Here is a 23,485-nt window from a genome sequence, read left to right as displayed (position 1 = left end):
TTCCGACGTTATCGTTGTGTCGAAATGTTATGTTGCCGGTGAGTTACCCCCTCCTCTCTCTCCTACCCATCCGAGCTTAAAGATGACTCTTTAACCATCAAACGATGTGACTAAGATTTCGCTGAAAAATAGCGATCCTAAAAGTACATATTTATACACGTGTTTATATCGTGCAACGTTATATCATACTACTTTGCTAGTACTTAAAGTGATACTGAGGTAGACTGCAGAAAAACCGAGAGCTCACTATCAGCAGCAAAGGGCAGCAAGGCGTGCCACGTAGGCACAAAACCCCCCCTTCTCCTACCTCATCCTGATATCCCCAAACCACCAACCAAACACACACACCCAAACCCGACGAACAGCCGCAGCTGCAGGCCACGCATCCTCGCCGTGAATCTCCCACCGCGCTCCGGCGATGGCATTCGCGGCCTCCACCGCCTGCAGGCCGTCCCTGCTCCTGCCCCCGCGCCAGCGCTCGTCGCCGCCGCGGCCGCGGCCGCTCCTCTGCACGCCCTCCACCGCCGCCTTCCGCCGCGGCGCCCTCAGCGCGACAACAACGCCAACGCCGGCGCGCGCAGCACTGCCGTCGACGACGGGGAGGAACAGGATCGTCTGCGGCAAGGTGACGACGACGAACAATTACCCCTCCTCCTGTCGCAGTCGCAGGAGCACGATGATGCACGCCGCCGCGTGGCTGCTGCTGCAGCAGCTGAGCCCAGCAGCAGCGCGCGTGGCGCGGGCGGCTGATGACGATTCGTCGGTGCAGGTGAGCAAGGGCAGCGCGGCGCCCAACTTCACGCTGAGGGACCAGGACGGGAGGGCGGTGTCGCTGTCCAAGTTCAAGGGGAGGCCGGTGGTGGTGTACTTCTACCCCGCCGACGAGACCCCCGGATGCACCAAGCAGGCCTGCGCCTTCCGCGACTCCTACGAGAAGTTCAAGAAGGCCGGCGCCGAGGTCATCGGCATCAGCGGCGACGACGCCGCCTCCCACAAGGTCACCACACCCTTTCTCTTTCTCTGCACTTATAGTCTTATTATACACTTGAGTGAATTCTAATCCCTCGATAGAATTTCCTTTCGTGCAACTTTTTTCTTAAAAACAATCCAATACAAAATGTTGTGAAAAATTAAAAAAAGAAGATAGTTTATAGAATAGTGACATTTATCGATTCATTTAAAATGAAGTTTAAATTTGACCATTAGATTAAGAAAAAAAGTTTAGATGTGCACAATAGCTACTATTCATATTTTGAATTTTTCGTTTTTTATATCTCGTTGTCAATGTTGTCTAAGTGTTGCTAAATTCTTCTAGAATTTATCATAACCATTTGGATAGTTTTTATACTGACGTACTCTCTTAAAATCGAAATAGTTTCCTTTTACAATGGCTAAATAGTTTCCTTTTACAATGGTTTCTACCAATAGTATAATCAACGTATGATTTTTTTTTAACTTTTATTTTTTAGCTTTAAAAATAGATCCTTCAAAAACTTATTTCCAAAATCTAAAACTTTTGGCCACACCAGCCTGTCAAACGGGACAAAATAATACTTACACGCCACACATTACGGGCGTGACAGTTATGTCCTGCCATGCTAGTGAGTGGCGTGGCCAAATAACGCTGCCACGCCAGCTAGACCAGCGTGACCAAATAACAATGTCGCGCTAGACAGACCAGTGTGACACTATTGTTTTGCCACGTTAATCCGACTAACGTGGCCAAAGATTTAGATTTTGTAAATAAGTTTTGAAAGGGTTTAGTTTTAAAATTAAAAAGTTGAAAAGTTTAAAAAGTAAGAAAAAATTGTATGCATAGGCCGTTCATCAATCATATATATATATAAATAAACTACTTCTCCCGTTTTAAAATATAAGCATTTTGTTAAGATTCATAGCTAGAAAATATTTATATTTTGAGATACAGATTGTATCATCTTTTAATAACTGGTAATATAGTTCTGTAAATAATTAGCGATGATCAAGATGACAAGATCGGTTGTACCGGTGATAATAATGCGATGGAAGTTATTGATGGATGTGTAGGAGTTCAAGAAGAAGTACAAGCTGCCGTTCACGCTGCTGAGCGACGAGGGGAACAAGGTGAGGAAGGAGTGGGGTGTGCCGGCTGACCTGTTCGGGACGCTGCCGGGAAGGCAGACGTACGTGCTCGACAAGAACGGCGTCGTCCAGTACATCTACAACAACCAGTTCCAGCCCGAGAAGCACATCGGCGAGACCCTCAAGATCCTCCAGAGCCTCTGATTCTCTTCTTCTTCCTCCTCCTTTTTAAACTACAATCTCTCATGTATGATCCATCACAGTATACCGAGAAATTAATCCATCTGTTAATCTCTTCTCGATCGTTTTTCTCCCTCGGCATGTGTATAGCTAGTGTATCTGTAACTCTGTGAGTATATATACAGTCAAAATCGGTGGGCTGCTAGCTCTGAATTTTGCCGTAAGGCACTCTGATTTTCTCTACTTGGATTAATTCACTAATGTTTTATACCCTCCGTCCCATTTTAAGTATAGCCATAACTTTTCGTGCCTAATTTTAATCGGTCGTCTTATTTAATTTTTTTAAAAAAATTAAAAACATAAGTCACGCATAAAATATTATTCATGTTTTATTATCTAATAATAATAATAATACTAATCATAAAAAAATTTAAATAAGACGGATGATTAAAATTGGGTATGAAAACTTATCGTTGTATTTATAATAGGAGGGAGGGAGTAGTTTTGTTCTTTTTATGTGGAGCCACCTCTAGTTGCTGGATTACTGTCGGATAAGTACGAGGGGTTAATTAGCGTCATCTCTGGTGTCCTGTATCGACTGTTGGAATCGTGCACGGCACGAGCTCAAGCAGTTACGGTTCTTTCTTTTTTCGCAGTAATTAATTAACCTGAACCTGCAGATGGCGTTGTGGTAAGATGCAACTTTTTCTTTTTCTTTTTTTCTGTTCAATCTGCTGGCGTTAAGCTGGTAGTAGTAGTTGTGTGTGTCACAGTGTGCATGCCCAGTTGTTCGGGCACTACCAGACACAGCGGTCACCGACCTCCATCACCGGCAACCTCGCGTGCGCCTCATCTTGCAGTTGCAGCACGGATCGTCGCCTCCTCGTCGTAGCCGAAAGCAAACGCCTCGTCTTTGTGGAGGACATTTGTCACGTAAGAGTGCTCCTACACGTACGATTCAGTTGTACAAGTATAGATATCTAACTATAAATCAATCAAATGAGATAATGTTTATATATCCTATAGCTGTTTATAATCGAAGATCAAATTTAGTTGTACATAAGTCGGCGGTTGGATCGTATGCATAGCAATTTTTGTCAAAAATTGTCTAAGGAACAAATGTTATACTACTTCTATGAAGGGATCAACACGGTCTAGAATAAGCCTCTCTACACGATCTGCGAGTGTTACCTTGTGTTCTTAGTAAGTAGTAGTATAGTGGGATGGAACAATGGATAAATGCATAGGCCTATTGAGCTTTTAAACCATGTGATTTTATTTTAAAAGGACTTTTAATGTATGAACGTTGTAGAAAAGAGTTCTAGATCCACTATTAACTTTATAATGTTAAATTTATTCGTATGTACCTTCAAATAATTATCAAAAAAATAATTATCAGAAATTATCCAGCCATATTGCCATTCAACTTATTTAGCAAGGAAGAACGATACAAAGGACGGAGCCAAGCATACAGTGTTAGTGGTTGACTATTCCTCCTAAGTGGTTAAATCAAATATTCGGGACACACGTCTTACACATCAGCATTTGCTAAGCATACATTGTCAAAATTTCGATGTTTCAGTGTGCACCTCATTTTACACCGTAAGAATTTTTTTTTATAAGCACCAATTTAAGCACTTGCATTGGAGAACAATTAATTACTACAAAATCTTGAATATTTTGGCACGAAAATAATAAGATCACTTATAGATATATCATTCCAAGTCATAGATTGCTAGAGAGATTAGCGTAAGTCAACTTAACGAGAGAGAAACAAGCTAACACCTTAATTTTCTGTATCATAGGTAAATTTTTCCCGTTGAATTTTAATCAACGGTTAGAGTCCGTCTACAAAGTTATCTGGCCTAAAAATAAACAAAGACTAAAACAAAAAAGGCAAAATGTGGAAAAAAAGTTTAGGCATGGCATATCCATGGCAGCATCTACCATCTCCTTCCAGCTGATACCCAGCATCTTCTTCCTCTTCCCCCTGATCCCCTCCATCCAACGGCCCAGATTCACTCATCCGCCGCCTCCTCCCCGCCATTAAATACACTTCACCTTCTTCTTCCTCTCCCAAGCAGAGCCCGCGACGCGAGCAGAGCACGCGCGCCAAGATTTTCCGAGAAGCAAAGCCACGCCGTCGCCGGCGGCGAGATCGATGGACCTCCTCGAGCAGCCGCTCGAGGCCGTCGCGTTCCGCCTCTACTCCCTCCCGGAGGCCGCGGCCCCCGCTGGCGCCGCCGCGTGGACCTGCCTCGCCGCCGTCCTCGCCGCGGCCGCCGCCGCCGCCGCCGGCATCTGGCGCCTGCGCGCCGCCGCGCCCGTCGTCGCCGCCATGGGTGGTGCTTCTTCTCGCGAGGATGGTTTGGAACCGGAGTCGTCTCCTGCGACGGCGGCGTCCGAGCAGGCGAGGTCGTCGTCGGAGAGGCAGCCCGAGCCGGCCTCGTCGCCGTTGCCGAAGGAGACGTACACGGCGTACTTCCACGACAGCTGCTGCGTCGGGTGCTGCGACATGGACGACGACGACGACGACGGCGAGGAGGTGCTCGAAGAGGAGGAGGAGGACGACGATGAGCCGTCGGAGACGACGCCGTTCGAGTGGGAAATTGTTAGGTCTCTGCCTCTCAGCCCGACGGCGGCGGCGGAGGTTCGCCGGTACAGGGACTCGGCGCCGCTCGGCGGAAGCGTCGTTCGGCTGTGGAATCACGTCGCCGGCGGGGGCGTAACGGCGGCGAGCCCGAGGCGGAGGGGACTAGCCGGCGGCGTTGTCTCGGCCTTCTGAGCATCCAAAGGAGTAATAAAAATCAAAATTTTATTTATCGACTGTTGTAAAAGTTTGTAGCTTTAAAATGTTCAGCATTGTACATATGGCTCCTCCCTTTTAATTTGCGCAAATTTTGCAGATTCACGGCTGCAAATTCGGCACAAATTCAGCTCAATCCCGCCGTTACTCATTTAATTTAGCTGCAAACCGTAGCTACACAGCGAATTTGCAGATTAATACTACGGCACGAGTCGATCGAGTAGTAGGTAAGGAGACGAGATTACAAGTGCAAATGCATCTTTATTGCTTTACCCTCACGGCTGAATTGCCGATGATGGTGAAATGCTCTCGACGCGACGTTTCTTGGCAGCCACAAACAGTCCAATTGACTCACCTTAACTCTCAATTTTTTTTAGAGAAGTGTATTTGTTATCCGGCCTCTAAGATTCAATCGGATATATGCAGCTATTTTATATTAGGAACTTAGCCTATCATAAATAACCCAATCTAAAATTCGCTTCTATGAAGATTTAAACTCAGAACTTTATGATACTACTAAGGTTAGTGCAACCAATAGGCTACATACCCTTTCACACTTACCTTAACTCTCATGTCTGAACTCATCAAAGTTGTTTACCCAGCATGCTTCACCTACCTTGGCAGCTTTCCAGAAGGCCCTTTCTGTATCAATCTCACTCCACTTAGGCTGTGCTTAGTTCGCAATAAATTGGAAGTTTGGTTGAAATTGGAATGATGTGACGGAAAAGTTGAAAGTTTATGTGTGTAGGAAAGTTTTGATGTGATGGAAAAGTTAAAAGTTTGAAGAAAAACTTTGGAACTAAACACGGTGTTAAAACGGAGTGACAAATCAATTGTTAACTAGTACAAACTCAATTGCAAATTCATGGACCCTGTTTAGATGGGACTAAAATTTTAAGTCCCTATCACATCGGATGTTTGGACACTAATTATAAATATTAAACCTAGACTATTAAGAAAACCCATCCATAATCTTAGACTAATTCGCGAGACGAATCTATTGAGCCTAATTAATCCATGATTAGCCTATGTAATGCTACAGTAAATATTCTCTAATTATGAATTAATTAGACTTAAAAAATTTATCTCGCAAATTAGCTTTTATTTATATAATTAGTTTTGTAAGTAATCTATATTTAATACTCTAAATTAGTATCTTATTTAGTTAAGTATCTAGTCTAACCACCTCCAATTTGGCAGTTGGATCCATGTCAGGACTCAGGAGACGCCATTTGTCCCATCACAAAATCCTCGCTGCTACTGCCTCTGAAACTTTTTGGCACACTTGTCAGCCGTGGCGAGGCGGCGTGCCCGTTTGATGGCGCCAGCCCAGTATCGGCGATTTTCGCAGGATGGAGGCGTGCGAGATCCACCTACCACGTATAGTACTACGCCTCCGCACGGCGGATGCGAGTAAATTTCTTGCCATTAGAGATGGTTGGCGCGCGACATTGTTGGTTGCTTCGAGCTTGGGTGTGTTCTAGAGCTTGGGCTTCAATGCTGCCGTGCAATGGCGAATCGGGGACGCTCGGATCAAATGAGAGGGGCCACATGTGCTTCCCATAAGATTTTTTTTTTCTCTCATGTAGAATTGAAATACTCTAGATTTCCTATAGGTTCGATTGTGAAATTTTCTGGTCATAGCATGTTCTAGACAGCTAGTAGAAGTATGGATTATCTGTGCCACGCTTTCAGAATTCAGAACATATGGTTGCTCCGAAAATTTTTTACATCAGTATTGTCTATGGTATTCTTTTTGAAGTTATTTGATAGTTTCTTTTTACAAATATTTAATTCACAGCATTTTCTTTCTATCCATAATCTACTCTATCCGTTTCGACTCGTCGTTTTAGGTTTAACCTAAATCAAATATTTTAATGCTTGACCAATCTTTCTCTAAATTCATATAGTTTAATATCATAAGATTAATATTTTTGATTTATCACGAGAAAATCAAGGAGGTATCAATTATTCAGTTTGAAGTTAGATCACGTCCTTAAGTTTGGCAGGTCTGATGATGTTCATGACGAGATGGGAAGATGTGGTTAAGGCAGAGTAAGAGCAAGTACTATAATAGTTGATGTGTTGTATTTGAAAACATCATTTAGAATTAATTGATGACGTGGAAGAGAGAAGTGAGAGAACTTACAATGGAGGCCACTGGTACTAGCGGTCTCAACGTGCCAAATAGGATAAGACTACATGAAAGCCACACAATCTACAATAGAGAACACTATTGAGTACTATATTTTATGTTTCGGCCCCTGGTTATTTATATGTCAGCCCTTACAATATTTATTATTATAAAATTAACAATTTTAGTCCTTATAACGACACAAAAAAAAACATGGATACCCCTAATCTACATATGGACCCACTGTTAACCTCCCACCATCTCCTTTTTCGCGTTGCCTCCTCTTCTCTGCATCCCAGTCCGCCGCCACCGCGGATTGAGGCGGCTCCCTCCCCAGCCACCGTGGATCGAGGGCGGCTCCATCCTTAGCCATCGTCGTGTCCTCTTCTTCGGCCGTCGACCGACGTCCATGGCCGCGTCTCGGTGGCGGCGCGGATGAGCTCGCTGGATCCGGACGCGGGCTCACCGGATCCTGATGCTGGCAACTCACCGACTCCTCGGAGGTGTTGGCGGCACACGGTGATGACCTTGGTAATGGCGGCAGCGCACGGCGACGAGCTTCGAGGAGGTGATCTCTCTTCGACGGCGCGGAGGAGCTCGCCGGCTGCTGGGATCCGATAGGCCCCCCCCCCTCTCCTCCTCCAAGCTATTTGCTGAAGCCATTGATTCACCCAACCCATGACCTAGACCGTGGCTCTGAGCTGAGGCGGGTTGGGTTTACTGTGACCTATGCAGGTCACGCAACTTCCTCTTGCGCCATGGTCCTCCCTGCCACATCTGCCCACCCGCCTAACTTGAGGCCCGAGACCACTGTCCACGGTGGAGTGTTGTACATGACCTGAGAAAAGAGAATGTGAGCTATCCCTCATGTAAGGAGTAATGTCTACACAAACTCCAAAATAAAAAAAAAGAGATGAAACAAAGGCTGGGTTGGACAAATAAATAAAATAAAACTATTGAGGTTAGTATGCTAAAGATAGTGTACATGTGATGTACTGTACGTATCACCTCTTATTTTATATCGATATATAATTAGATGCGACACTTGACTTTTCTATAAAACTTAATTAATCACCACAGGCAGAACTTTCTAGAGATGTCACTGTGCCAGGGAAGGAAATTATGCTGCGTGACGGTAGCAAAACGGGGACCTAACCTGACCGACGCTGTGACACACGCCGGGCTACTCCAGATAGGTCCCTTTGGCTTGACATCACATTCTTGTATCTTGTGCCTGGGCTCATGGCTCATGTGAGCAGAGGCAGCTGCCCCCGTTTCGCGTAGCCACAAGTAGTGCGTTGCAACGAGCCAAATGCTGCAGTGGCCCAGGACGGTGGAGAGCGGAATTGTGGCTCTCGGACGGTTTGGTCCTCTATCGGTGGGGCGGTTGATCGGTAGCAGCAGCACTGTGCATGTAAAGCATCGCTGCAGACGTCGCTGCAGTGCTTGACACTTTGACAGACAAATCGTCACTCTAGATTTTCTACGTTTTGATTCTTTTTGAAAAATAACTTATTTTATGAATAGGCTTATGGAAAAAAAAACTTATTTCAGAAATGAACCATTTTTTTTACGCTAGGATTATTCGCGCCGACGTTCAATGTCTTAACGGTTAACGCCGATGACAATGGCGCTGACACCTTCGTCTCCCATAGTAGCTAAGTTGCTCTTGTGAATGGGGTCAGCGCCAAAAAGATTGGTACCAAGAACATGTTTGCAAAAAAGAAAAAAATCCAAAAAGATAAAATGTAAAGAGTAAACTTCACAAAATTACAAGTATTTTGCACAATTTATCATAAAACTACAAATCTAAAAGTTTGGTTCACAAAACTATAGATTTAGTGTCTCCGTATATCACAAAACTATTGGTACTTTGTACAAACTATCACAAAACTACATATTTAATAACTTGTTTCACAAAACTATAGATTTAATGTATTCGTTTATCAACTACACATTTAGTGTCTGCACTTATCACAAAATTATAGATTTAGTGTCTCCATTATCACAAAACTACAGGTTTTAATGGAGACACTAAACATGTAGTTTTGTGAAACAAGTTTTTAAATATTATGTATGCAATTTTATGATATACTATTGTACAAAGTACCTATACTTTTATGATAAATGAAGACACGGAATTTGTAGTTTTGTGATAGATCATGCAAAGTATATGTAGTTTTATAATATTTACTCAAATGTAAATGTTTTTCTTACAAAAGGTCCTTAGTGCGAAACTCTTTACAGCCAAAGGACCTCGGGCTATTGTGTGTATGTTTTTGTGTGTGTGTGTGTGTGGGGCGTTTGAGGGGGTCAACAGTCCAGCACTAGCACTGTTGGCGCCAAGACAATACTCCCTCCGTCTCAAAAAAAAAAAAAAAGACAAACCCTGGTTTCCGTGCCTAACATTTGACCGTCTGTCTTATTTGAAAAAATTATGAAAAAAAAATAAAAAAACAAGTCACACATAAAATATTAATCATGTTTTATCATCGAACAACTATAAAAATATGAATTATAAAAAAAATTCATATAAGACAGATAGTCAAAGTTGGACACGTAAACCTAGGGTTTGTCTTTTTTTTTTTTGGGACGGAGGGAGTAGACTTTAGCGCTAAGGTCGTCACTAACGCTGAAAAAAGGGTTTATTTCTGGAACAAGTTTTTTCTATGGATCTATTTATAAATAAATTTTTGAAAAGGGCCAAAATATAAAAAAAATCCAGCATCGTCACTGCTCTGATGCAAAGATACGATACAGCTCGTAGTGGTAGTACTACCATACGAGTATCTCGGTACTGATATGGCACTGGCACAATAGAACAGTTGTAATGATGAATCTATAACCTTCAAGTTCGATGTCATTTTCATGAGCAACTTCTAACATGGACATTCCAACATGGACACTGATAGTCTGCTCCGTGCCATCCTTGTTCACAAATATTACAGAGATTATGTGCAACCCAGATAAAATTGCTCGTCAGAAAACTAATCAGTTATTTTGGGCCAGCTATTTCCTACAATCCTATGTGGAAAAGGGGCAGCCCCTAATAGGACAACAGAAATATAGGGGGTGTTTAGATCTAGGGGTGTAAAGTTTTGGCGTGTCACATCGGGTATTATATAGGGTGTCAAATGGGGTGTTCGGGCACTAATAAAAAAACTAATTAAAGAATCCGTCAGTAAACCGCGATACGAATTTATTAAGTCTAATTAATCCATCATTAGCAAGTATTTACTGTAGCACCATATTATCAAATCATGGAGCAATTAGGCTTAAAAGATTCGTCTCGCAAATTAGTCGTCATCTGTGCAATTAGTCAATTTTTAGCCTATATTTAATATTTTATATAGGTGTTCAAACATTCGATGTGACATGGTAAAAAATTTTAAGGTGGGGTCTAGACAGGGCAATAGATGAAAATCACATAAACGATCTGGACCCTTGTCCCAATACACAAATGTTGCTAGATGCTCAAATTTCATGCCATACCACAAAAAGGAAAAGAAAGGAGAGAGAAAACACACTTACTTCTCCTTGTCCTGACTGCCCTCATGATGATCGCTACTAGTTGTTGCTGTGGAAAAGAGGATGTTCTTCTGAAAGTTATAGAACAGTGCTTATTAGTCATTACATATAAGAACATTTGAAAAATGATAAATCATCTCCTGTGGAGGAACAAGAGAAAATTGCCCAAAAGTTATGATTGGTGGTCGAAAATGTGTAGGTAGATAAAAAAATTTCTCTCTACATTTGTCGTTTCAGATTTCATAATGCACAATTTTTTTTCAGTGGTCATTTCAGATTGCACATGCCATATCTAGAAATCATCTATCGGTAATTCGTTAATTTGTATTGTCAGATGCAAATCATGTATATAATATAAATACAGTTATGTATCAATGACTTGGCCGAGCCGAGTTCTAAGCAAAAGCACATACAAAGGGTATGCAAATTTTTTGTCCGAATTTACCACTAGAAATCACAACAACAACCATATAGTATAATTGAACTAATCGCTGGGGCTAAATGCCGGCTGAGTTGACCCCGATAGTAACTGGTTGTACTGCTTGGCAATTTTCCTGCTGCAAAAGAGAGTAACAACAACAACAACAATAAGATGGCACCAAAATCACCATTAAACTAACCATACATTATAATTAAACGCAGGAGCATTTGAAAACCACACATTTACTCAACAAAGCGCCTATGAACTCACTCAGAAACCGGCCAAGGAGCGGTAGATACCACAAACCCGTTTATATAAATCGGTCACTCGTTAATCATTTAGGACAAGGTGTAAACTCATCATGAATATAACTATAAGTATTTTTTTTCACTTGCTTCCAGACCGTTTAACCAATCAAGGTAGAGAAATAAAGGGTCTGTTTGGAGAGCTTTAAAATTATGAGAAGCAGCTGCTGAGAAGCTAGCTGGTGAGAATCTGGAGAAGCTGGGAAATCCAGCTTATGGCTTCGAATCTAGAGAAGCTGGGAAATCCAGCTTATGGCTTCTAATTTATTTTCCAGATTCTACACCTACAGATTCTCAGAATCTGGGTAAAAAACTGGACTGTTTAGAGAGCTTTGGGCACCTGGGCAACTGAAGATTATAGAAGAAGCCGCAGCTGCTAGAAACTCCCCGAACATACCCAAGGTGGGAGAAGGCAAGTACCAGCTCTATTCTCGCGAGGAATCCGCGCCCCGAGCTGGGAGATCCTGGACAACATCGCCGCAGCCGGCTTCACTAACCAACACCACCATCTACCGAACCCTAGCAGCAACAATCCACGACCGTACACAAATCAGCCAGAACCGCGGGCCAACCAAGTAACCGAACACACCCAGGGGAGGGGGAGGGGAGCAAGCGAAGAGAGACGAACCTTCCGGTGGCCGGTGGGCAGCGGCGGCGGCGCCGCTCTCCTCCCTTCCACGACGGCGGCGAAGTGGGAGGACGACGAGACAGAGAGTGTCGCCGCCGTCGAGGCTGGAAGCTTACTCGTGGGCCGAGATTTACCGGGCCTTGAGGCCCATTAATTGGGCCCATTGAGGCCCACGAAAGCCCACCACCCATCACCGCCACGAGCTACAAGAGCCTCGAGAGAAACCCTCCCTAAAAATTCTCTCCCCTTCCACCTCCCCCGTCCGCCGCCACGCAGAGAGGGGACGCCGCCGCCGACCACCTCCAGGAGGCAAGGCATCGTATCCCGGTGCTGATTCACCTGCTCCCGCTCGCCTCCGCCGCCGTCTCACGAGGTAGGTAACGCCCCCTCCGTTGCTCTACCTGCTCATGCGGGTGTGTGCGCTATTGCTGCATCTTGGTATTAGTCGATCGGATTTTGCGTGGTCGTTTTCACTTGATTCTGTAATTAGCTAGTGTGGAAGTAAGTATTTGATATTCTGTTGTGCGGTCTGTCTCTTGTGTTGATTACTTGTTACGCTTTATTCAAGCGGGTGAATCAGATTTGATGGTTTGATGGAAAAAGGATGTGATTGTTGAGGCACAGTATAGTATAGCAGAGGGCTAGCTGCTGCTAAGATTTAACTTAGCTATGGAAGTTTGGGAATCAGTGGACTCTAGTGCATAATTGTGCTTCCGTTGCTGCCATATTGCTTACTGTCTGCTACATTTGGGCAAACTTTTGATACTGCCAGCTAAATGCTCGCCCTTTTGCAGTGAGTTAGAGAATAGACCATTCATCCTTTATATGGTTCAAAATAAGCAATATGTTTATATCAGATATGTTGTAATTTCTTTTTTTTACAGTGGCACTTGATAGTGTTTGCATGTGTTAATTGTGAGATCTACTTGTGCAGTATATATATACACGTTGCTTCGAAGTTCGAACATCTTATACTTTCCATGTTAATGGTGATTTTTAAAATCCAATTATGTAAAGGTCTAGAGGATAACAGATAAAAAAGGCATGTATGTGGACTGCAGTATTAAAATGTTCAGGGAGCAGTCCATAAAAAGTTCCACTGCATTCTTTTGAAAGGTGTATAGATAAAAGAGGGAGAATTAGCTTGCTGGCGAGTTGGCCTATGATGTTTGTACAAGTTTATATGATCTCTCAGGAGGCTGTTACCGGTGCTTAGTTTTATATGTGATTTGTTTGTGGTGTATTGTTACGTTGTGTTACTGGCGCCTTGAAGTGCTTTTACAGCCTTTGCTTGCTATCTGTGCTAAGCACTTTTAAGTTGCAAAAATAAACTGGGGGTTACATCTTGTCTAATATTTTCAGATTTACTGGATAATAATCAGGACTTTAAATTGCAAGTGCTGTAGTAAATCACAGTCTGGTGTTTTCTGGAATTTATTCTCTGTTATTTTCAATTGAATGGGTTCCTATGCTTGTTCCCAATTATCTCATCTCAGAAATTTTCAGTATTGCATCCTGTTATCCTGTATTGATTTCATATCCCCTGTTGTTTGTATGACAGGAGTAGTCATCTGAGCTAGTGAAGATGGTGCAGTACAATTTCAAACGAATCACTGTTGTCCCTCCTGGGAAGGACTTCATTGACATCATCTTGTCCCGCACCCAGAGGCAAACACCAACTGTTGTCCACAAGGGATATTCTATCTCCCGCATTCGCCAGTTTTATATGCGAAAGGTTAAGTATACACAGTCAAACTTCTATGAGAAGCTGTCCACTGTTATCGATGACTTCCCAAGGCTGGATGACATCCATCCTTTCTATGGTGATCTCCTACATGTTCTGTACAACAAAGATCATTACAAACTTGCCTTGGGCCAAATCAACACTGCCAGAAATATCATTGCAAAGATAGCTAAGGACTATTTGAGGCTGCTCAAGTATGGAGACTCACTGTACCGGTGCAAGTGCCTGAAGGTGGCTGCCCTAGGTCGCATGTGTACTGTCATTAAGCGGATCAGTCCTAGTTTGGCATACCTGGAGCAGATCAGGCAGCACATGGCGAGGCTTCCATCTATAGACCCAAACACCAGGACTTTATTGATTTGTGGCTATCCAAATGTTGGGAAGAGCTCTTTCATGAACAAGATCACAAGAGCAGATGTGGATGTCCAGCCTTATGCTTTCACAACTAAGTCTCTGTTTGTTGGTCATGCTGATTACAAGTATTTGCGCTACCAAGTGATTGACACTCCAGGGATCCTTGATCGGCCTTTTGAGGACAGGAACATCATAGAAATGTGCAGCATCACTGCTCTTGCCCACTTGAGGGCTGCTGTGCTATTCTTCCTGGACATCTCTGGTTCTTGTGGGTACAGTATTGCTCAGCAAGCTGCACTTTTCCACAGTATTAAGTCTTTGTTCATGAACAAGCCTCTAGTCATTGTGTGCAACAAGACGGACTTGCAGCCTCTTGAAAATCTGTCTGAGGAGGACATGAAGCTGGTAATGGAGATGAAAGCGGAGGCTATGAAGACTCTAGGTCATGGTGGAGAAGCTAATGAAGAGGGTGTTTTGTTGACTATGAGTACTTTGACTGAAGAGGGTGTGATGGCTGTGAAAAATGCTGCATGTGAGAGGCTTCTTGATCAAAGGGTGGAGATCAAGATGAAATCAAAGAAGATCAATGACTGCCTAAATAGGTTTCATGTTGCTATGCCAAAGCCTCGTGATAACAAGGAGAGGCCTGCTTGCATCCCTCAGGCTGTTCTGGATGCTCGAGCAAGTGCTGCTGCTGCAAAGGAAAAGAAGAAGCTGGAAAGGAAACTGGAGAAGGACCTCGAGAATGAGAATGGAGGTGCTGGGGTCTATTCTGCTAGTCTCAAGAAGCATTACTTATTGGCTGACGATGAATGGAAGGAAGATATTCTGCCTGAGATATTGGATGGGCATAATGTTGCCGATTTTCTGGATCCAGATATACTGCAGAGGTGTGAAGAGTTGGAGAGAGAGGAGGGTCTTCGCCTCGAAGAGGAAGCTGCACAGGAAGCTTTCCAGATTGATGGCCATGAACTAACTGAAGAGCAGCGTGAAATCTTGGGTCAGATTAGAAAGAAGAAGGCATTGCTCATCCAAGAGCATAGAATGAAGAAGAGGACTGCAGAAAGCCGTCCTATTGTTCCTAGAAAGTTTGACAAAGACAGGACATTCACAACTAATAGAATGGGTCGTCAACTTTCATCCATGGGTTTTGATCCTAGTGCAGCTATGGACCGAGCCCGCAGCCGTTCTAGAGGTCGCAAGCGTGAGAGGTCACTTAGCAGAGCTGCTAGTGATGGTGATGATATGGATATAGATGGCCAGCAATCCAGCAAGAAATTGCGCGCGTTGTCGAGGTCCAGGTCTAGGTCAAAATCAAGACCACCTGAGGAGGTTGTTCCAGGAGAAGGATTCAAGGACTCTGCTCAGAAGAAGAAGGCGATTAAGAAAGCTAAGGATTCTGTGAGGAACAGGAACAAGGAGGCTCGTCGCGGTGAGGCGGATCGTGTCATTCCAACTTTGAAACCAAAGCATCTATTCTCTGGAAAACGTTCTATTGGCAAGACAAGCAGGCGATAAGTAATTCAGCACTGCTGCTTAGCATCACTGGTTTCAGGTAGGTTGATGTGGAGCACTACTTAAACACAGAATTTATCACATTAACTCTATTAGTCCAGGCTGATAACTCACGTTCTACTCATTTGTAGGAAGAGCAGTATAATTGCAGTTCGGTGTTGGGATTAGGGTGAAGGAAGGCCTGTTTATCCAATCTGCAGGACTTGTTCTACGCCGTTATTCATACAGTCTGGTGGATTGGTGTGTATCGCGTCTCATCCTTCGACTGAGACATAATTTTGTTAGCATATGTTTCAGCTTTATGCTACATTATATATGGTTTGGCTAGTATTAGTAGAGTGGTTTACTTTCGTTGAATGGTACTCACTACCATCAATATCTTATAATTGTGACTTTGTTATACTTATATTCCAGTCCTGTTCTACTGTACCGATGCTCTACTGTTTGAGATGCAATGTTAAACTTGTTGAGCTGGAACATCTTGATTAGCACTCTCCAACGCTTGAGCTGCTACCATTTTCTTTCTTTATTTTTTTCTCCCGGAGTTCCTTTTTATTTATTTCTTTTGCATAACCTCAGAGGCCTTCTGTTAATACCGTCAAAAAGAGAAATTTGACAGTGCATTCATTAAGTTCCCTGTATGTTTCTGGTAGTATATGAACAAGATTTGCATCAGCTAAATCCAGCAGGAAGAATATGCTTCCAGTTACTGCCTCTCTGGATGTGAAAGCAAAACCAAAGCAGAACGAAGCAGCTAGATTTAGGCCAGCTACCTGAATCAAACAAAGACAATGCGTTCCTATCACTCTAGGGCGGCAAAACAAAAAATGATTTGTAAATGTGTTCGTAACGATCTAAACCCAAAGACTGAAAAAAGCCCTTAAAATCAATTCTAAATTTAAAGTTAAAAATTCAAATTTTAAATCAATTCTAAATTTAAAGTTAAAAATTTAAATTTTGGTTAATAAGCGTAAGCAAAAAGATGATGTTATAAGGATCCAAGGTTTTTCTTCACCAGAAGAACGGACATATAAATGCTGCGAGTTTGCAACGATGTGATGACTGATGACGGCTGCTCCACACTTCCACAGAAGTTGGAAAAATCTGCACCCTTGATTTCAACTGCACAACCCAAAAACCACACGATTCAGAATTCAGAGGGGGGACACTGTAGAAGCTCACTACTCCTGTTTCGGAAGAGTTCCCCAGATCTACAAATTCAGCTCATTACGATCAATGATCAAATAGAAACATGTTCTTACTCCTAAATTAATTATACGCCCTGTGTTCAACCAAATTCTGGAGCGTGTTCTCTATTTATAGTACAGCCATGAACATAAAGAACAAATGAAGAAAAAGAAAAAAATGTCAGTCTTCGTGGCGAGCACTGGGCGATCAAAATCTTCTTCTGGTACGTTGCTTCGGCTGATCAACATCCAACTACACGTTGTGGCTCGCCGGAAGCGGCCTCTGCTTTCTCCTCTTGCCGCCGCCACCGCCGGCGGCTGTGCTCGCGTCCTGCGACGTCCATGGCGCCTAAAGACATGACAGAACATTATCACCAGTTCACCTCGTATCCAAAGACAGTATACTAGTAGTAAGTATGAGTATTAAAGAACACTTGGCAGCTTCAGGATTATTTAAATTGATGTCATTTTAAACCATAACATTATTTAATAAAGTTGCTAAATCTGTGTATCTGTTTAGTTTTTTTTACTAAACTCTGATACATACATAAGAAATACTGTTAAAACCCGACAATATTACCAAATTACCAAATTTCGGTATTAACAAAATTTGTTTATTTTAGCTAAAATATAAACAGAGCCTCAATTCGCCTCCACATGTAACTTTACAGCAACAGCAGCAGCAATAAGATGCTGAAGCAGACATAGCAAGATATTCTTTTAAGATATTCTTTTAGAGAAGTGTATTTTTTACCCTACCTCTACATCCAACCGGATATATGCAGCCTTTTAAATTAGAAAGTTAGCCCATCAAATAACCAATCTGAAATTTGCTCCTTTGAATACATCGAACCAGATATATGCAGTTTTAAATTAAAAACTTATATTTGAACTTAAGATTTAACCAGATATATGCAGTTTTAAATTAAAAACTTATATTTGAACTTAAGATTTTGGGTTGCTCCTAGATAACTGTATCCATATACAGCAAGATTTTGATGAATCTTGCAACGACACGAACGATCTGGTGAGAGATGCTCCCTTTTCTCAAAAACCAGATCACTGACTGGTTGGCACTTGCCAGCTCAGGTATGGATCCAGAAGTTTAACCTGAAAAATTCGCTTTGGCCGACCATGTGTCCATGCATGTCAGCGATCAGCAACATCTTCAGCCATGGCAAGAATAACAGCAGAGCTTGATCTCGATCACCTCGAAATTTACCTCGAAACAGAAGCCCGAAATGCCCAGCAGGCCGCTCAAACCGGAGTCCATGTCCATCGCCGCCGGTGAGCACCGCTTGTTCACGCCCTTGCGTGAAGTCGCCGCCGCCGCCGGCGATCGTGCATTGGCGGCCGCCGGAGGCGACGGCCATGACGGCGGCGGCGGCGTCGACTGGCAGAGGCCGGCGTCGATGTCGTCCTGGAACATGTCCACGAACAGCTGCTGCAACTCCTCGAAGCTCTCCTGCGCATTTCACCAAAAAAAAAAAAAAAAAAAAAAGCCGGTGAGCACGAATCTCGAGGCGGAATGGACGGTCCAGATGCTTCGTGTTGCTAACCGCAGGCGTCGCCTGGCTCATCATCTGCGCCATCTCGCCGAGGAAATCGCCCATCCCCGACAGCTGCGGCCAAAAAAATTAAACGAGAGGACAAAAATTCTCATCAACGCGTCCTCGAGAGGAACAGATCGAGAGGAGTAGTAGCAATTAATTACGTCTGCTTCGTCGTCGTCGTCGTCGCCGTCGTTGCCGTCGTAGACGCCGACGTCGTAGAGGAAGCGCTTGTTGGAGTCGGAGAGCACTGCAAAACGCACACGAGACAATTAGCAAGAACAACAAGAAGAAGGAGAAGGAGGAGAAATGTTGAATCGATCGTGAATTAATTCGTGATGCGATCGATCGATTGGCGCGGCGAGGAGGAGTTGATTGATTGATTACCGGAGTAGGCGCCCTGGATCTCCTGGAATCGCTTCTTGGCCTCGTCGACGCCCGCCGCGCTCGCGCTGCCGCCGGCCACCGAGCACCTGTCCGGATGCCATATCTGCGCACGTAACGCGACGAGTCGTAATAAACTAGCTGATCGATCGATCGTCGTCGTCGGCGGCGGCGGCGCGGCGGAGGAGGAGGAGAGACGGAAGACTCACTCACGTACGTACCATGGCGAGCTTGCGGTAGGCGAGCCTGAGGTCGGCGTCGGTGCACTCCCTGCTGAGGCCGAGGACGGCGTACAGGTCGGCGTCCGCGCCGCCGCCGCCGCCGCCGCGGGCCATGTTGCGGATCGATCGATCGAGGAAAGGAAGGAAGGGTGGGTGTGGTGGTGGTGGCGTGCGGGAGCAACGCTGTCCACTTGCAGCTAGCGCGGGAAGCCTCCAGAATCTTGGCTTGGCTCTCGCGCGCGGAAACTGACTCTTCTTCTTTATTCCTCACTCTTTATACCGTCAAAATTAAAACGATTAGCTTAGCTTAGCTGTAAGTACTATTTTTCTACATGTACAAATTTGTACACACACTGCTCTTTTTAGGTCCGATTTAGATTCCAACCTTTTATCTTCAAACTTCCAACTTTTCCATCACATCGAACTTTCCTTCACATGTAAATTTTCAACTTTTCCATCACTTCGTTTCAATTTCTTCAAACTTCTAATTTTAACGTGGAACCAAACACAGCCTTACATTTATACGAAATATGTTTACACTAACACACCGCTAGAGCTCGCTCTCTCACTAGTCACTGCTCTCTGGAAGAATCGATCACTGGATGAGTACTTACTGAGTGTTTGGGAGCAATGGATAGGAGGAAATTGAGAGCCTCATAAATTGACCTAAGTCAAAGTAAAATATAAAATTTGAATTTTTGAAATTGACCTATAAGTTAATTTTAAGATATTTTAACGTAATTTTTTTAGCGCTAGCTTTTAAGTAGTTAGGAACAAATATTTAAAATTTTTGCCTACAATTAAATTTTTATTTTCTAATAAACCTTTTTGGTTTATTAAGAAATATAGGCAAGCGATGAGGCTTTGAGTAGATGCATAAATTGAGATGAGCTATTAGCGTGTAATCAATTGAGTATTAATTATTTAAAAGTTGAAAAATAGAGTAGTATGATTTTATACAGTAGCTTTCTTTTTTTAAAAAAACAAACCGTTTAATATTTCGGAAAACATACGCATGAAAAACAAGACAAATCTTCAGCAAACGAACACAATAGATCACTGATTTAAAATGCACACAAATGTATTCACATGTCATTACCTTTCTAATTTTTTAAGTATAATTCTAAAAGTTTTCACACTTTAAATTGTTGAAAGATCGACCAGCATGCACACCGGCCGAACGGAGAGGCTTCACCGGTACTTTGCGTCGAGTGATCGAAGTACGTACTCCATCCGTAAAAAAAAAAAAAACAAATCCTTCTAAAAAGACAAACCCTAAATTTTCGTGTCCAATGTTTGATTATTCGTCTTATATGAAATTTTTTTTTATAATTAGTATTTTCATTGTTATTAAATGATAAAACATGATTAATATTTTATGCGTGAATTGTCTTTTTAATTTTTTTTTAATTTTTTAAATAAGGCGGACGGTTAAATGTTGGACATGTAAATTGAGGGTTTGTCTTTTTAGAAGGAGGGTGAATCACACAAAATTCACGAGATATTTTTTGGAGTCGCGCGAGGTGGACTCTGGAAAGTTCTCGGCCGGCAGCGAACACATCCGCCCATGCTAAGCTATGCTTTTGTGTGTCATCTCATATGATCCGTAGTACGTGGCCGACCGGCTGCCGAAAAGCGCAACCCCCTCCTCGTCCTCCTCCCGACTCTCTAGAACCTTCTCCTGCCGGTCTACAAATACAAGTCTCGCTTATACTTCTACAAATGTGAATCGTTTATCAGCAATTTAAAAATAGAGTAAATCTCATAAAACCACAGCTACAGTGATAAAAATACCAGCTTATTGCAATATCAGTGAACTATTTCAGTTTGCTGCAACAATAGCGTAGAAAATCTATACTATTATAAAAATTGAAAATGTTTTTGCCAGTATTTTGGTACGTCATCCGTGTTTGAGTAGGTTTTTAAGTTCGTTCGCTTTTAGAAATACAGATTCGTATTTTAGTTGTATTTTAAGCTCATTTGCTTTTGGAAATACAAAAGGAATCGTATAAGAAATATCATTAAAAAAACCCGCATACTAACTTGAGATGAAATACGGACTCTTGCAGCTTATGATTTTCGAAAAAAAATATCTAAACGAATTCTCACAGTGAATTTTACCCTAACTAAACCGTATAACAACAATAAAATTAAAATAGCATATACCCGTTGCAACGCACGGGCATTTTTTCTAGTTATCATAAAATTATAACTTTTACGTAACATGTTGCTACAGTTATCACCTACATGTACTGTAGCAACATATCGCGTAAAAGTTGTAGTTTTTTAAAATTTACTCTCAAAAATATTTTGAAGATAAAATTTGTATATGTCTATTCTAATGATTATAAAGCAAAATGATGTATATCAAACGGTAATGAAAAATAATTAAAAGTCAACTTTAAAACAAAGTTTAAAATTTAACTTGTAAGTATAAGCAAAAGCTAAACAATTATTATAAGTATAAGTATAAGTGAAACAATTGGTTTAATACTATGCACTGCGTGCTTGGTGTATGCATATGTTTACTACAATCACGTGCTCATTCTACTCTAAAATAAGTTAACCTAATATGAAATGTCATACATCATAATTTTATAATTTTATAAATCTGGATATGTTGTTTTAATACTTGTTAGTAAGGAATTGTATGCTAATTTTAATACTACTGTTAGCGTGTATTTGGTTTGAGGATAAGGTAAGATTGGTCAGATATATATAGGCGGGTGTATCATTGTAGTGGTGTGTGCACATGAACCGTGTAATGGAAAAAAATAACTATCACATTTTTACTGAAGCTATAAAAAAATGGTTGTGCGCATTTTGGCATCCATCAGTAAACGCCATTGCTACTGTACTTAATGAAGCAATAAGGGCAAGTACTATAATGCTCCATATACTGTCCCTAAATATACCCCATTGGATTGAGTAATGAGGTGGAGGAGAGAAGTGAGGAGAGAGATGGTGAACCACCCCTAAATGAAGAGGCAACCTCCACACAAATTTCAAGAGGGGTGTGAGAGTATAAGAGACATTGGTATTTGTATACTAGAGATGACATATTGTATATGTTGCCTCTTAATTTATGAGTGAATGATGTGGATAAATTTAAATGTGGTAATCACATCTATCATAATACTTGCCCTAAACATTGATGAATAATATGTGGTGGTTCACGAAGAACATGTCCACGGAGGCTGGGCGTCGAGCATGCCTGCCCAGGTAGGAACCAGGAAAGGTTTCCTAATCAAGCAAAAGCGTAGGACGATGACGGGGAAAGCAATCTGGACGAGTACGCCACAAAAGCATCGAACTATCCAGAAACCGTTTCTGACATTGACTCGAAAAAATCGTCCGGGTACAGAGCACACTACAAGACGTGGAACTGGGCCACCTCCAAAAAGTTTTCTGGGTTTTTGTTTGTTTATTTATGTGATTCGAGAACATTCCTGCCGACCGTTTCAATTTTACTACATATACCCACGAAAAAATCTCTATAAAACAACTAACAGAAAAAAAAACTGTAAAAAAAGACATTTGTATACCTGCAAGGACTTGCATTTGTTAGTTTTATAGGGTTAGCTGAAACATAATTATGTTTACTAGGGAAATTAATTAGAAATTCTATAAACCATCGAAGACAATCTTTCCGTGGTTCAATTGGGACAGAAATGCACAACCAAATTGCAGCAGTCATGGATACCTTCACTAGAACAGTTTAGAAGGACCTAGAAACGTACTGTGTGACACAAACAGCCATGTCGGCTAGAGCTTAGCTGACCACATTTTGCATGCTCTTCCTTACTTTTGACCCACCCAGATTTATTTGTGTCACATGCATGCATGCAAGCACTTACTAATTATTTTTTTCTTAAAAAAAAGGCTATGCCAAATTGCCAATTGCTCTAGCTGCCAAGTTGCCAACCACATGCTGATCATGCATGAATATCCTGTATTGTCGGTGTGATACTAATTAATTGAAGCCACAGTCTAATTAAGCTGCCGTATACGAAACAGAGACAAAATGTTATAGTAGAGCCTCATTGACCATATTTTCTTATTAGAAAATAAAAAATAATTTATAGATGAAACTTTCATATATTTATTCATAGAGACTTAAAAGCTAATGTAAAATAAAATCACGTTGAAAATATCTTAAAATTAACTTCAAATCAAGTTTGAAGATCCAATTTTTAGCTATTGCTTTGGTTTATTAGGCTAACCTATGGGGCTCTTAATCTATGTGCTGAAATGGTGCGTGAAAAAATTCACAAATTTACGATCAAACCCTCACACAGACACACAATCACACTGCCTTAAGCTCAGCTCGAACCAGAATGACAAAATGTGCAAGAAATCGCTATGGTCAGCGGACCTCCAGGTACGGCCTTGATGGGCTGGGCCGCAAAATGAGCCCACCATCTGATCTGCCTCCAAAACCATTCGCGCCATGCCGTTCTTTCCTCG

General features: G+C 42.2%; 5 protein-coding genes across 7 annotated transcripts; 3 read left to right on the top strand and 2 right to left on the bottom strand.

Annotated features, from left to right (window-relative positions):
* Positions 1-296: 296 nt before the first annotated feature.
* LOC127775521 (putative peroxiredoxin Q, chloroplastic) lies at positions 297-2,484 on the top strand. Of its 2 annotated transcripts, XM_052301772.1 has the most exons (3): positions 299-625; positions 770-997; positions 2,047-2,484. In XM_052301772.1, exons 1-3 carry the CDS (start codon positions 419-421, stop codon positions 2,263-2,265), a joined length of 654 nt encoding a protein of 217 aa, XP_052157732.1. In that variant the 5' UTR covers positions 299-418; the 3' UTR covers positions 2,266-2,484. The 2 variants fall into 2 exon arrangements, with proteins under 2 accessions (XP_052157731.1, XP_052157732.1); XM_052301771.1 differs by having other exon boundaries at positions 297-997.
* A 1,739-nt stretch (positions 2,485-4,223) lies between these two features.
* On the top strand, positions 4,224-5,624 carry LOC127777500 (uncharacterized). The gene has a single exon (XM_052304101.1). It carries the CDS (start codon positions 4,403-4,405, stop codon positions 5,024-5,026), a length of 624 nt encoding a protein of 207 aa, XP_052160061.1. The 5' UTR covers positions 4,224-4,402; the 3' UTR covers positions 5,027-5,624.
* Positions 5,625-7,917: 2,293 nt separating this feature from the next.
* On the bottom strand, positions 7,918-11,925 carry LOC127776305 (adrenodoxin-like protein 1, mitochondrial). Its single transcript, XM_052302663.1, has 5 exons — positions 11,856-11,925; positions 11,202-11,266; positions 10,713-10,780; positions 9,966-10,134; positions 7,918-8,019 (listed from the first exon to the last, which is right to left on the bottom strand). The coding sequence occupies exons 1-5, from the start codon at positions 11,908-11,910 to the stop codon at positions 7,918-7,920; spliced, it is 459 nt and encodes a 152-aa protein (XP_052158623.1). The 5' UTR covers positions 11,911-11,925.
* Positions 11,926-12,292: 367 nt separating this feature from the next.
* On the top strand, positions 12,293-16,155 carry LOC127776500 (nucleolar GTP-binding protein 1-like). 2 transcript variants are annotated; one of them, XM_052302894.1, is made up of 3 exons: positions 12,293-12,436; positions 13,625-15,716; positions 15,808-16,155. In XM_052302894.1, exon 2 carries the CDS (start codon positions 13,649-13,651, stop codon positions 15,677-15,679), a length of 2,031 nt encoding a protein of 676 aa, XP_052158854.1. In that variant the 5' UTR covers positions 12,293-12,436; positions 13,625-13,648; the 3' UTR covers positions 15,680-15,716; positions 15,808-16,155. The 2 variants fall into 2 exon arrangements, with proteins under 2 accessions (XP_052158854.1, XP_052158855.1); XM_052302895.1 differs by having other exon boundaries at positions 12,293-12,440.
* A 694-nt stretch (positions 16,156-16,849) lies between these two features.
* Positions 16,850-19,233, bottom strand: LOC127776501 (uncharacterized). The gene is made up of 6 exons (XM_052302896.1): positions 19,019-19,233; positions 18,801-18,903; positions 18,578-18,663; positions 18,423-18,485; positions 18,086-18,328; positions 16,850-17,212 (listed from the first exon to the last, which is right to left on the bottom strand). The coding sequence occupies exons 1-6, from the start codon at positions 19,130-19,132 to the stop codon at positions 17,117-17,119; spliced, it is 705 nt and encodes a 234-aa protein (XP_052158856.1). The 5' UTR covers positions 19,133-19,233; the 3' UTR covers positions 16,850-17,116.
* Positions 19,234-23,485: the final 4,252 nt, after the last annotated feature.

The sequence above is a fragment of the Oryza glaberrima genome, chromosome 6 (genome assembly GCF_000147395.1).
Source record: "Oryza glaberrima chromosome 6, OglaRS2, whole genome shotgun sequence".
NCBI classification, from domain to species: domain Eukaryota; kingdom Viridiplantae; phylum Streptophyta; class Magnoliopsida; order Poales; family Poaceae; genus Oryza; species Oryza glaberrima.
Note: the sequence above shows the minus strand (reverse complement) of the source record. Positions and strands in the feature narration are given on the sequence as shown.

Bases quoted from the DNA above. Each gene is read 5' to 3' on its own strand.
- LOC127777500 (XM_052304101.1), top strand. From the start codon at position 4,403: ATGGACCTCCTCGAGCAGCCGCTCGAGGCCGTCGCGTTCCGCCTCTAC.
- LOC127776501 (XM_052302896.1), bottom strand. From the start codon at position 19,132: ATGGCCCGCGGCGGCGGCGGCGGCGGCGCGGACGCCGACCTGTACGCC. The intron at 18,904-19,018 runs GTACGTACGTGA...TTACGTGCGCAG, and splicing joins CCTACCGCAAGCTCGCCATG to ATATGGCATCCGGACAGGTG. The intron at 18,329-18,422 runs GTTAGCAACACG...TGAAATGCGCAG, and splicing joins TGAGCCAGGCGACGCCTGCG to GAGAGCTTCGAGGAGTTGCA.
- LOC127776305 (XM_052302663.1), bottom strand. From the start codon at position 11,910: ATGTTGTCCAGGATCTCCCAGCTCGGGGCGCGGATTCCTCGCGAGAAT. The intron at 10,781-11,201 runs GCGATTAGTTCA...TATAACTTTCAG, and splicing joins TCAGCCGGCATTTAGCCCCA to AAGAACATCCTCTTTTCCAC. The intron at 10,135-10,712 runs GTAAGTGTGTTT...TGGGTTGCACAT, and splicing joins GGCAGTCAGGACAAGGAGAA to AATCTCTGTAATATTTGTGA.
- LOC127775521 (XM_052301771.1), top strand. From the start codon at position 419: ATGGCATTCGCGGCCTCCACCGCCTGCAGGCCGTCCCTGCTCCTGCCC. The intron at 998-2,046 runs GTCACCACACCC...ATGGATGTGTAG, and splicing joins ACGACGCCGCCTCCCACAAG to GAGTTCAAGAAGAAGTACAA.
- LOC127776500 (XM_052302894.1), top strand. From the start codon at position 13,649: ATGGTGCAGTACAATTTCAAACGAATCACTGTTGTCCCTCCTGGGAAG.